Below are 12,905 nucleotides of genomic sequence, written 5' to 3'. Positions count from 1 at the left end.
CTGGACTACAACTCCCATCATCTCTGGCCATTGGCTGTGCTGACTGGGCCAGATGGGGATTGTAGTCCAACAACAGCTGGAGGGCCAAATTTTCTTCACCTCTGCTGTAAGAAAAGGCTAAAGAGTGTGGGACTATTTTGGGTGGGTGGGTGAGGACAGAGTATATGAAATTATGCATGGCATGGAGAGAGTTCAGAGATGCATTTTTCTTCATGGCTCATAATACTAGGACTTAGGGTCACCTAAGGGAATTGATTGGCAAGAAATGTTCTTTCTTGCATGCAAGATGCAACGGAATTTAAAGCCATGGGGTTAGATAGCTTTAAGAAGGAATTAGACCCCTTATAGCTCAGTTGGTAGAACATGAGACTCTTAATCTCAGGGACTGGACTAGATGATCCTCATGGATCCCTTCCAGCTCTACAATTATTGATTGTGATTCTGTGAACTCACTGGAGGACACGCCTACTAACAGCTATGAACTATGTAAGCTCTTAGAACAGACTTTGCCAACCTGGTACCCTCCACATTTTTGGATCAGAACTCCTCTCAGCCCCAGCTGAGCAGAGGCAATATTCCTCTGAACATCCAACCATGAGGGGAAAAGAACAATGTGGGTAGGGTTGTTGGCTCAGCAACAGATCTTTGGTATGATCCAGTAGGATCTCTAAAATTGCCCCTTGACTAAATATAGAGACCAAGCTAATCACAGCTCTTGGTAAATTTAACAAAATAGTCAAACTGTCCAATGATAATAAGAGGGTTGTCATCACTTTTAGTGGTGCCTGAATACATCAAAGAACCTTGAAATCTCTGCTTCTGTTTGGCTTGTGCTTTGTGTTAAGACAACACATTGCTGGGTACAGGTAGGCACTCAGGTGTGCGGGAGCCAGAGAGTGAAGACTTGTGCCAAGTCTGCTGCATGTGTCTGCATCTCCCCTGGGGCCCATATTGTATCTTCATTCTCAGTATACTAAAGTACAAAGAACGTCCCTTTCAGTTTTCATTAAGCCTGGGCTTGAGTGAAGCAACCAAACCTTTCCCTTGACCAATTTGATCTGAAATGAACTAATCTAAGCTGAAAGGAGAACTAATTGAAGTCACAGTGAGACTTCGTAATCCAGGCATCCACAAAGGAAATTTGATACCCGCAGAGCTAACATGCTCTCGCTCTCTCCCTACTCTCTCACACCATCCAATGATTTTTATCACTGCGGGACTTGCAGCTGCATGTGTCTGCATTGTGCCAGAGGTCATGCAGATGGCCTGGCACCTGTGGCCTTTTGATCTGCAATACAGCTTGCTTGCACATGCACAGCAAAAGATAAATATTTTATCATGATTATTTTGTACCCCAGAGCATCCTCTGTCCCCCCGCAGGTTCACCTGGACACACTGCCTTTATTTAAGCATAGCTCTCAAACCCATTTTCCTGTTCAGTTGCTCGGTGCTGAAATGCATGAACTGAAGAATCACAAAGGTGGTTCACACGGCAATATCTGAATGAGCATTTTCAAATATTGCCCTGAGTGCCATTCCTGTGTATAAAAGGCTCATGTCTGACACGTTTTTAAGTTTAGAAAGCAGGAAAAAGGGGGGTTGGGGTTTACCTCCACCAGGTTGAGTAGACATATTTACCTTAATAGACCTGGTAGTCTTATCCAGTCATTTTAATGGGTCTACTCCAAGTAGGACTAACATTGGCCACAACCCATTATTTTGGTATTGATACTCATCCATCCCTATGTTAAGATGTACATACCCCTTGCAGAATAAAGTATCTACATTGCATCAATGTTCTGCTCAGTGCCATGCATGTGTGCCAACATATGGAATTTCTTCTTTGATGTGCATACAGCAGGTCATATTAGGATTACTATGCACCAAGGCAGAACTATGGGTTTATTCTTCCTTACTATGTGCAGAGAGATCTTGATGCGCTTCTGGGATATACAGTGCCCCTATTCATCTGGGCAAACATTTGCATTGCATTTCAGAAAATGCTGAAATTCCAAGTGAATGGGTGTTATTTGCTATCACATTTTAACCTGTTCTCCTGGGGTGGGGGGGACACTAGAAATAACTGATTGAAAGAAACGATTGAAAATGTGAAACTACTGTTTGCGCGCGCACACACACACACACACACACACACAAAAAATCCAGCAGCTATGAACCATCCACCTCTTCCTGGATTTTGGTACAGTATTTTACAGGTGATCTTTTTTAAAAAATGTGGCAAAAAGTGTTCACCCATTCCAAGGAAAGGCAGTGCTGCTCCAGGAGTCACTGCCTCACTCTAAATCAGCTTCACTCTAAATCAACTTCATTTTGCTAAGCCATCACTGACCTGGATTACAAGAAGGAAGTGGGGGAGGAAAGCCCTAAGCCTAGGGAAAGCAAGCTGAAGCAGCAACAGTTTGGGGAAACAATAGCTATGAAGGAGCAAGAGAAAGGTGAATCGCAAATTACTTTCACTTTCCAAACCCCAAAGAGGGCTTTTTCCTGCAATACTTTCCCTAGCTCGTAAAGGAAGACTATATATCACTAATGATGGCAATTTCAGAATTGATATTAATACACTCCTGGGTGTCTGTTCTATTCAGAGCAGAGTTGGCTCCTTTATCTCCCTTTTCTTGCCCCCTCCCCAAATTTAGAGGCACAGCTATACATACTCCTTGGCCAGCTTCTGCTTCTCCCCAGAGCTCTCCGGTGGTATATGAACTCCTTGCTTCTCTGAGGACAGGTCTGGCATCACATTACTGGGTCTCTCTGCACAGCAAGCTCCCGTGACGCTTCCTTCTGCACAAAACAATTGTCAAAAAGTCCATGAGGAAATGGAGGGATTTTTTAATTGATTCACAAAACAATCAAGCCGCGGAGCGGAATAGGGAGGACAGCAACACTGGCAGATGATACTGGCGCACAGAGAACAATAACAACAACAAAACCAAAGAACGTCTGTCAAAACAGCTCCAGAGAAATCTCTCTAAACTGGGTCACTGAGTAAAGGCATACCAGATGAGATTCACTGTTAATAAGCAGACACAGTTATACTTACTTCTCACTACATATATGCATGGATAGATTCTCAATTGGTTGGAACTGCTCAGGGAAGATTTGGGAAGGTATAAATAATAAATAATGGGAAGCTCACAGGGAATGTTAAACTCAGTGTGTCATGACAATAAATTCCAGTCATAGCCAGCCCCCTCTCCCCAAATCCATATGGCCACATGGGCATTCTGAACTCCAGCATGTGTCCTTTCCCCCATCTATAACCCTGCCAGAGAAAACTTTATGCACACCTCTTGGCACTTGAGAAGCTGCTACCTCTGTTAAAGTGAACAGACAACTCTTTGGAAGCTCCACGCATGCACTGGAAGCCCCACACCTGCAAAGGATTGCAAGGATTGCAAGGTTGTGCAATAATAATAATAATAATAATAATAATAATAATAATAGGAATAATAATAATACAATCATAATTATTATTATATAATCATTTATTATTTATACCCTGCCCATCTGGCTCGGTTTCCCCAGCAAAGGGATCAATAAAGTAAAAGAAGAGAAAAGTATCTTAATGCTGCTAATTAAGCCTAGACTGCATCAAGTATATTCCTTAAGAAAATCTTCAGTTGGGGCGTTTTGTTTATGGGAAAAGAACAGGGAGTATGATGGCGATTTCTTTAATAGAGGGTAACAGAGAAAGTTATAATGTACATTTTTTTAATGTAACCATTTGATCAATATTCTATAACAGTGTACATTTTTACCTTTGCAACTTGTGTGCCTTCCATAACCATTGACTGAATAGCTGCAACAGGGCTGCTCAGAAGAGCCTCCTCTGTGTGCAAATCACATGTGTGCACATGAAAACAGGAAAGTGCCCACCACCTCAGCTTCAATGTTCATGTGTTGAGAAAATGTTGATGGGAGAGGGTTACTATGTGCATATAGCTGCACAGAGAGGTTTTGTGGACAAATGGCCATCATGGAATGTTCATAAACATTCTGGCTTTGGAAGAGGAAGGATCAGCCACAGGCACTGAGTAGAGATGGGTACAGTCATCTGAAAAGGTGGGGGAACGAAGGGATAATAGGCCCAGAAATTGGGTTGAGTGAAGAAATGAGGCAAGAAGGTTCGAGGCAGGAGCTGAGGGTGATAAGAAACCCCATACAAAGCCTAAAGGAAGGTAGGCAGGCTGTGTATGCTGCTTTGGAGAATGGGTAAAGGCGGGTGTCTCAAGAGTGACGAATGTGTCTGTGGGGAACCTGTGGCTCTCTAGATGTTGCTGGAATAGAACTTCCACCCTCCTGACCATTAGCTGTGCTGGCTGGGGTTGATGGGAGTTTTAATTCAACAACATCTGGAAGGCCATAGATTCCCCAACCCTGCTATGGGGGTGGGGTGCATGGACCATCACTGACAAAGGTCAGAGAGAATCGTGTAGTGAGGTTTTCATTTCCAACATCAGTTCTCTGTGCCATCACACAAACTGTAGCCTCCTGCCAATGCAAGAGGCACTGTGATTTGACAAAAGCAGGGGGGGTGGGGGAAGTGTGCACAGGAAACCCCGTGTGTAGGTACACAGAATCACCTGCATGATGCATACACCTCTATCCCATAATTTACTTATGCAGCTCTATGAATGAAATGCCATAGGGTGGAGCTATTAAGAGAGCCAGGCTAACTGACTGGGCACTGCAGCTTCTTCCATCTCTTAGGGATGGCAGTTTCATGCCACTGAGTCCAACTCTAAACCTCTCTTGAATCCCGCTCTTACAAAACACCATTTTTTTAACCAAAATTCAAGACATCCAAGAGTATTTAGGTTCTTGCAAGGAGAATGAATGTGATAATGCTGGTCCCTGTAATGGGTTTTGTGTTGGGTGTATTGTCTTTTGCTGCTTCGTGATACTGGGCCAGTTTGTATTAAAAATACGGCTAGCTCAAAAGATTCTTGTTGATGCTGCTTTAGGCAAGTCAAAATGTTGTACTCTCCACCACTGTGTCCTATTACAAGACAAGCCACCTAACATTTCCAAGAGTTGACTGGATTTACATCTTCTCAGTTTCATTTTAAATCCTTGTAATTTAAATCACATGCTATTGTGCTGCACATTCCTTAATCTGGACTGAATCTCACCCCCAGATTCCTGGACATCTATCAGTTACATAGATTAGAAACCTCTGTCTATGGAAGCGCTGAAAAGTGTAAGATGCTACCTCTTTTACCAGTCCTTTACTATTGTGATTGTAGAATTCATTCAGTCAACAGCAGCTCTCCCTCTCTCTCTCTCTCTCTCTCTCTCTCTCCCACACCCACACCCACACCCCACCTTTCTAACACAACACTGTGAAAGGAATACTGTGATCACCAATAGTCAGCATGGATTTCTGAAAAATAAGTCATGTCAGACTAACCTGATCTCGTTTTTTGACAGAATTACAAGCCTGGTAGATGAAGGGAACGCAGTGGATGTAGCCTACCTTGATTTCAGCAAGGCATTTGACAAGGTGCCCCATGATATTCTTGTAAAGAAGCTGGTAAAATGCGGTCTTGACTATGCTACCACTCAGTGGATTTGTAACTGGCTGACTGACCGAACCCAAAGGGTGCTCATCAATGGTTCCTCTTCATCCTGGAGAAGAGTGACTAGTGGGGTGCCACAGGGTTCTGTCTTGGGCCCGGTCTTATTCAACATCTTTATCAATGACTTGGATGATGGAATCAAGGGCATCCTGATAAAATTTGCAGATGACACCAAACTGGGAGGGGTGGCTAACACCCCAGAGGACAGGATCACACTTCAAAACGACCTTGACAGATTAGAGAGCTGGGCCAAAACAAACAAGATGAATTTTAATAGGGAGAAATATAAAGTATTGCACTTGGGCAAAAAAAATGAGAGGCACAAATACAAGATGGGTGACCCCTGGCTTGAGAGCAGTACATGTGAAAAGGATCTAGGAGTCTTGGTTGACCACAAACTTGACATGAGCCAACAGTGTGACGCGGCAGCTAAAAAAGCCAATGCAATTCTGGGCTGCATCAATAGGAGTATTGCATCTAGATCAAGGGAAGTAATAGTGCCACTGTATTCTGCTCTGGTCAGACCTCACCTGGAGTACTGTGTCCAGTTCTGGGCACCACAGTTCAAGAAGGACACTGACAAACTGGACCGTGTCCAGAGGAGGGCAACCAAAATGGTCAAAGGCCTGGAAACGATGCCTTATGAGGAACGGCTAAGGGAGCTGGGCATGTTTAGCCTGGAGAAGAGGAGGTTAAGGGGTGATATGATAGCCATGTTCAAATATATAAAAGGATGTCACATAGAGGAGGGAGAAAGGTTGTTTTCTGCTGCTCCAGAGAAGCGGACACGGAGCAATGGTTCCAAACTACAAGAAAAAAGATTCCACCTAAACATTAGGAAGAACTTCCTGACAGTAAGAGCTGTTTGACAGTGGAATTTGCTGCCGAGGTGTGTGGTGGAGTCTCCTTCTTTGGAGGTCTTTAAGCAGAGGCTTGACAACCATATGTCAGGAGTGCTCTGATGGTGTTTCCTGCTTGGCAGGGGGTTGGACTCGATGGCCCTTGTGGTCTCTTTCAACTCTATGATTCTATGATTCTATGATACTGTTTCTCTATAATGCACCCTCTGGAATCAGAAAAAAAGTGAGTTCAGGAGGGACACAATAGATGTATATAAAATTGTACACAGCAAGGAGAAAGTTCAGAGGGAGATGTTTTTCTCCATTTTTCATAATGCTAGAACTTGGGGACATCCAAAGAAGCTGAATGTTGGAAAATTTAGGTCAGGCAAAATTAAACACTTCTTCCCACAGTGCACAGTTACTGTGCAAATCGTTCCCACAAAATACAGGGATGACCACCCACTTGGATGGCTTTAAAAAGAACTGGATAAATTCACAGAGGAGCAGGCTGTCAGTGGCATCTGCTTGGCCCTCTCAGAACAGAAACCTGGACCAGATGAGCCATTAGCTTGATCCAGCAGAGCTCCTATGTTCTTACTTGGGGCAAGCAAAAGAAGAACTATTCTTGTTGAGTCTCCCATATAACAGACACACATTTTCTCATAAAATAGCCCAAACATCTTGGACCTGTTTTGCCTTTATTATTATTTTTTATTTTGCCCCCAAAACCAAGTTCATTAGGAGAAACATGGTCAAATGCCTGCCACTTTTTTTACTTCCTCCAGCTTACAATTGTGCCTGTGCCCCAGGGGGGCTGGGAAAGATAACGGTGGCTCTTGGTTGAATCCCCAGGAAAGACAAGGGCAATTTCGGCCCAGCAGCTAAGCCTCTGCCAAGGATGCCCTTCCTCCAGAGGTGCAGGGAATGGTCTCTTTCTCCAAGAGAAAGCTGAGGAAGTCCTCTAGCCTGACTCTATGGTTAGGCTGGCCCTGGCTGAAGTTCCAGTTGTTATGTCTTGAATGACAGCTTCCCATAGCATACTCCTCAAAAGCTGTGAGTTCTCAACCAAGGGAAATAATAAAACATACATTACTTGAGCTTAGTGTTGGGGGAGAACCCCACTCACAACCCTTGGTGGGACATGACACAAGCCTCTAGGGAAGCAGTTTGCTCTTTTTGTCTGTTCCCTGCTGCACTCTGAAGTCCTGTTTATAATGGAAAACAAGAGCAGCCATCTTCCCTCTTCTGTGAAATGTCAAAGGGGAGACCACAGCTGTTTTGAGCCCATCATCCAGCTGCAGCACTTTGCAGGACACGCTCACACTATGAATATTTGACAAGGGGCTTGGGCAGAGCTTGTTAGAGAGAACATCCCTGATAAATCATTTATCAAGACAGGGAGTGGATCAAAACGCTTCCCTCCAGGAAGGCCTCCCCCCCCCCCCCGAGAGAGAGAGAGAGAGAGAGGACTCAAGCAAAGCTCGGCTATCATTTTGAACTACATCCGCTAGAGGCCACTGTTTGATCTCCTTATTAGACAAAGGATTTTTTGGCATGACTTTGCATTCAGGCTGCCTGCTGCAGTGTGGGGGAGAAGAGTGTCCTGTCACACGCACAGGCTATTAGCATGATCTGCAGCAGCACCGTGTTAATGCACAGCTTGCTTTCACATAGGCTGTCATGGACCGATCATATTACATGGACCATTAAAAAAAAACAAAAAACAGATTCCAGGGTGGTGCTATGCAGATAAAGGGCTGCACAAATCAGAAAAGACCTCTATGCCCCCACTGAGTTCTATGGGATAAAATGTAGGGTTGCCATATGTCCTCTTTTTCCAGGAGATGCTCTCTTTATCATGGGTACATAAAATGAGTGTCGTCATAGTTATCCATTGTTAAAAGTAGAAGTTGGCAAATGTGTCCTCTTTTTTGCTCTTCAGAATATGATAACCCTAAAATAAAGCATAAAATGTAGGCTAACCTTCATCAATCTGATGCCCTCCAGATGTTTTGGACGACAACTCCCTTCACCCATGCTAGCTAGGAAAAGTGGGTAATGCCTCTAGTTGACTGAAACATACTCACGTTCCTCCAGGCCAATGGGCTCCCCCTGCTGAATGCCCAGCTGAGCATGAGCTTGGGCCAAAGGGCAACTCCCAGGACTGTGGCCAGGTTCTGAGTTGGCATGAGGGCAGCAGCTTGGACTGTGTGGCTCCTGGCTCCCAGTGCTGACATCCTCCTCATCTGCCTGCTGCTTGCAGAGATGGTGCTCAACCATCAGCTGGAGCTCTGAAAGGGGGAGGAGGGGAGGAAGAAAACCTCATGAAAAATATGAAATTTAAAGAGTCTGGGAAGATTTCCTGTGCACACATTTAATTTTTTTAAGCCCAGTTGTAAAAAAGGAGAGTTGTTCATTGAGAAACATTCAGCTACCAGTAGGCAGTGCCTTTTGATGGCTTGGGAACTGAAGGAAGGTGTAGCTGTAGCCCAACACACAGGGTTGTGGCCAACGAAATGGTCCCTTTGGTGCAAGGATTTCTTCCTGTGTACCAGGACTTTCTCTCTCTCTCCTCTCCTGCCCCCTGTGCAATTTGTTCCAGAGGGTTGGGGTAAACCACGGAATGGATTTAGATGTGGAGGAGGCAAAGTCCCATTGTGGAGATGTGCCAACAGAAAGACTTTGTTGGTTACAATCCCCCCAAGGTTGAAGAACAGTGTTCTAAACCACTTCCTGTACTCCATGCTTCCTACCCCTGGGCTCCTTTATATACTTTACCTGGGTGTAAGTTCCACTAAACTCAGGAGGACTCACTTCTGAGCAGATATGCATAGGAGCACACTGTCAGTGCCATTGTCACCCTTTTTGACCCAATGCCTAATGACCTTTCTTCTTTCCAACTAGTATATGAATATTTGACCTTTAATCCTGGTTGTCAGAACTTGAACCTGTTTTCTGGAAAACAGAATTTCTCCATCACCCACGAGTCATAATGACCTCTAGTTATGGAACCTGTTCCTCTTTCAACCCTGATCTCTCTGTGCTCCAAAATGGATCCTGTGACTCTGTCACAGCCTGAGAATTGTGCTCTGCAAGGCTTAAAAAATAGCAGGGTGGGCAAATTGGAGGGAATGTAGAGCAATGCAAAAGATAAAGTGGTTCAATGCAAAATTTATGAGGAAAGATTGCAGGAGGAGGAGGGGGGACCAGACACATTTAGTCAGACAGAAAGAAGAAAATTGTAGATGGGAACACACAAAGACAACTTAGAACCCATCCACACGTACAGAAGAATCACACAGGACATCTTTGTGGGCACTTCAGAATGTTCAACTGCAAATGGGAGTGGGTAGGTTTGCATGAGTGAAAAGTAACTAAAACCCTCACTACAAGCGGATATCGGCAACTGTTCTACATGCAGGAATCCATCTTAAAGTGGTACAGACCCACTGGGGGGAGGAGGTGTGGGTCTTCCATGGGTGTAGATCACGTCTTTAAGAGTTGGACATTCTGGAGCAATGCCATGAATGAGCATTTGTAAAAATAGGTTGGGAGAAGCATCTGTCTGGGGCTGTTACCGTGCAAATGGGCTTAAGACCAGTTGGGGGGAACAGAATGGATTGGATGACCTTTGAAGGTACCTTCCAGCCCTATAATTGGAGGATGCTTGTTTAAAAATAAATCCTAATCTCTCTTAAACGACCATGTCATTAATTACAGGATGGCATTCCTGGGATACTGCCAAGCAAGAGACATAGCAGTGTGTCTGTGTGTGCGCATGTGCATACACACCTTTGAAAAAACAGCCATTCCATCTGTGGGCCTTCAGTGCTTTTAGCAAGCAAGTCAATAGACAGCCAGACAAAAACTTGTGCTGGCTACTGACCCTGCCATTACCTTACAAAGAGAAGGGGGAAATACTGCGGGGGTGAAACATGCTGCCATTTGAAGGAGCTGTGGCTGTAAGCCCCAACGCTCTCCCCCATCTCCAAGCTGATGGAGTGGGGAAGACGCAGGGGTTTAGCCTATCCTGCACAGAACCTCACTGACAGAACTCTTGATCTTCTCTAGAGTGCAGAGAAAGACATGGTGGGGGAAAGCAGCAAGAGAGCTTGTTGCTTTCAAAGCACTGCCAATATCCATACGAAGTTAAGAAAAACCTCCATTCCTTCCCAGAGTGAAGCAATACGCTCAGGCTGGGTAGTGGCAAGAACCATTAAGGGCCCTTCACTTGGAGTCAACTAGTCCCTAAACTGTGGCCACTGTTACCTTTCATGGTGGGGGTGGTGCGAGAAACCTTCTTCCTCTGCCTTGGAGACATCGACATTCCTGGCTGTAAAGAAAGGTGGGGGGGGGGGGAGAGGTGAAAATACCTGATGAGCCCCTAGGTGGAAACTCTGGAGCAAAACTTTAGCTATGTCCTGAATCTGGATCCTGCCAGTTCAGGAATGAAAGAGAAGATGCTCAGTGAAAACAAGGCCTCTCAAAATGCAGCCTCTCCTCTCTGAGGGGCCCAGTCCATCTGGAGAGAAAGTGCCACTGCCTGATGGGCAGGTGCCTTTAGTCTACATAGCAACAACCTGCCAGAAGAAGTCCCTCCCCACCTGCAGCCCCTTCCTTCAAGATTCAAACCAGAAAGTGTGCCTGATTTGTCCACTCCCATGGAGGCATGATGTGGCAAGTGCTCCCATTCACTGAAGTCTCATATCAGGAAAACCAGCACCTGTTGACTTTCTACTCACTATGGTGCTCTTAAAGCAGGGGTGAGCAGCCTGTGGGCACATGGGCCAAATTGCCAGGCCTCCCCATTTGACTTGTGAGACTGTTCTGTGGAAGCCCATCTTACACCTGACATCATTTATGGCATCAGGTGTGAGGTGGTTATGGGTGGGGCTTCAAAGGAACATTTGGGAACTTAAGGTGCATTCTGGATTACTCCTTTGATGGTACAAGGTGAGCCCCCACATGCCCATCAGCTGACAATAGGAGGTGGAAGATGCTGGTGAACCTCTCTACGTTTGGAGAAGAATTTTAGCAGCTCCTAAAACTTGCCACATTAGGAAATATTTCAAGGCCAGGAATTTTTCCCTGGCTAGATTAAAATCCAAATGAGATAAGAAGTGTTAGCTCCCCCCTACCCATCCACACCAGATCTTGCCGCCAGCACCATCATGACACTCTCCTTTAAGCACATTGTTCCTGCCACTGCTTCTTAAGTCGAGGAAGAGGAGCGGCAGTGGCAAATGCTCCCTCTGTCCTCCTACCATGAGATCAGTAGCTCTTCTGAGGACTTATACCAACTGAAATGAAAGGATGTGCATTAGGTGGTGGAGCTGGTGGTGATGGCAAGACTTTTGGTAAGGATCAGAAGGCACCCTTCCAACCACTTGGATCGACAGAAAGATAATGTTCTTTCTTTCTCACGCCCCAAATTAATGTTAAATAAAGACCACTTTACTATACTGTCAGAGCTGCCTCTAGGTCCCAGCTCACAGAGGACCAACGCCAGACTGTCGTTATGTACAAAAGTCTTTATTGAGGTTTAGTTTCCATTTCAAAGCCGCAGCGCGCAGCTCTACGTCTTAAAGCCTAGACCGGCGAAGTCCCGTCTGAGTCTCCGCCCCTTCCACACCAGTTTAAGACTCTCACCTTGCTCCACCTCTTCCTAAGTTCCTTTCTCCTCTGGGCCCTCCTGCCCGCTAGGGTTTCATCCTTTCTGGACTCCTCTGACGCTGACCCCCCTGATTCTTCCCCCTCCTTCCGGCGGGCTTTAGGACCTGGTTCCCTATCCGGGCTACCTTCTGTGCCGCTCGCCTGTACATTTGAACTTGGTGCGTGCGCCCAGCCGGCAACCTTCCTCTTGACCGTTCTCTCGCTCTCCGATGGAGGCGTGGCCAACCCTGCCTCATCTTCTCTCGCTGGTGGTGAATATGTTGGCTCTGATACCTGGGACTCCTCCCCCCCACTACGCTCTGGTGGGGAAGCTGGTCCTGATTTCCAACTGCTGCTCTGGGAGTCCCCGCTGGCCCCTTGCTTCTGGGGTGTCCCCCTTGGGTCCCCCCTTGCCCTGGCCATAGGCGCCCCTTTCTGTGAATCTTCCGATTCGCTGGAGAGGCTCATGGAATCTCTCGGGCTGCTGTCATCTTCTCCTACACTGCCCTCGGATTGCTCCCCCTCGCTCTCCATCTCCTCCCCTCCCTGCGCTCCCGCTGAGTCCCTGACATATACGATCAAGCAATGAAGCCTTTTCCTGGACTAGGTGCTTGGTGGGAGAAGGTTGCCTGTGTCAATGCTTGCCAACAAACAACTCCCCCATCCTCTTCACACAGAAAGCTAGCACACCAGGGAGAATCTTTTCACTGACATTTCATTTTTCTTTGTGCATGGAGAATTTTCACTGGGGGTGCCTTAAAACTGTATCTGCAGCTTGAAATGGTTCTATCCAGGACATACTTTAGCACCC

At 45.8% G+C, this 12,905-nt stretch overlaps 1 protein-coding gene across 2 annotated transcripts in view; it reads right to left on the bottom strand.

The window, feature by feature from the left end:
* PPP1R1A (protein phosphatase 1 regulatory inhibitor subunit 1A) overlaps positions 1-12,905 on the bottom strand; it is an 80,687-nt gene that overhangs the window by 2,103 nt on the left and 65,679 nt on the right. Inside the window, exons 4-6 of one of the 2 annotated variants that reach the window (XM_079967880.1) lie at positions 10,712-10,775; positions 8,530-8,733; positions 2,676-2,799 (exon numbers count right to left, since the gene is read on the bottom strand). In XM_079967880.1, the coding sequence (XP_079824006.1) occupies positions 2,676-2,799; positions 8,530-8,733; positions 10,712-10,775 (392 nt within the window). Of the gene's footprint in view, positions 1-2,675; positions 2,803-8,529; positions 8,734-10,711; positions 10,776-12,905 lie in introns of both variants that reach the window. The other variant, XM_079967879.1, reaches the window with a different exon arrangement.

The sequence above is a fragment of the Podarcis cretensis genome (assembly GCF_951804945.1).
Source record: "Podarcis cretensis genome assembly, chromosome: 2".
NCBI classification, from domain to species: Eukaryota; Metazoa; Chordata; class Lepidosauria; order Squamata; family Lacertidae; genus Podarcis; species Podarcis cretensis.
This window is presented reverse-complemented; position numbering and strand designations above follow the sequence as displayed.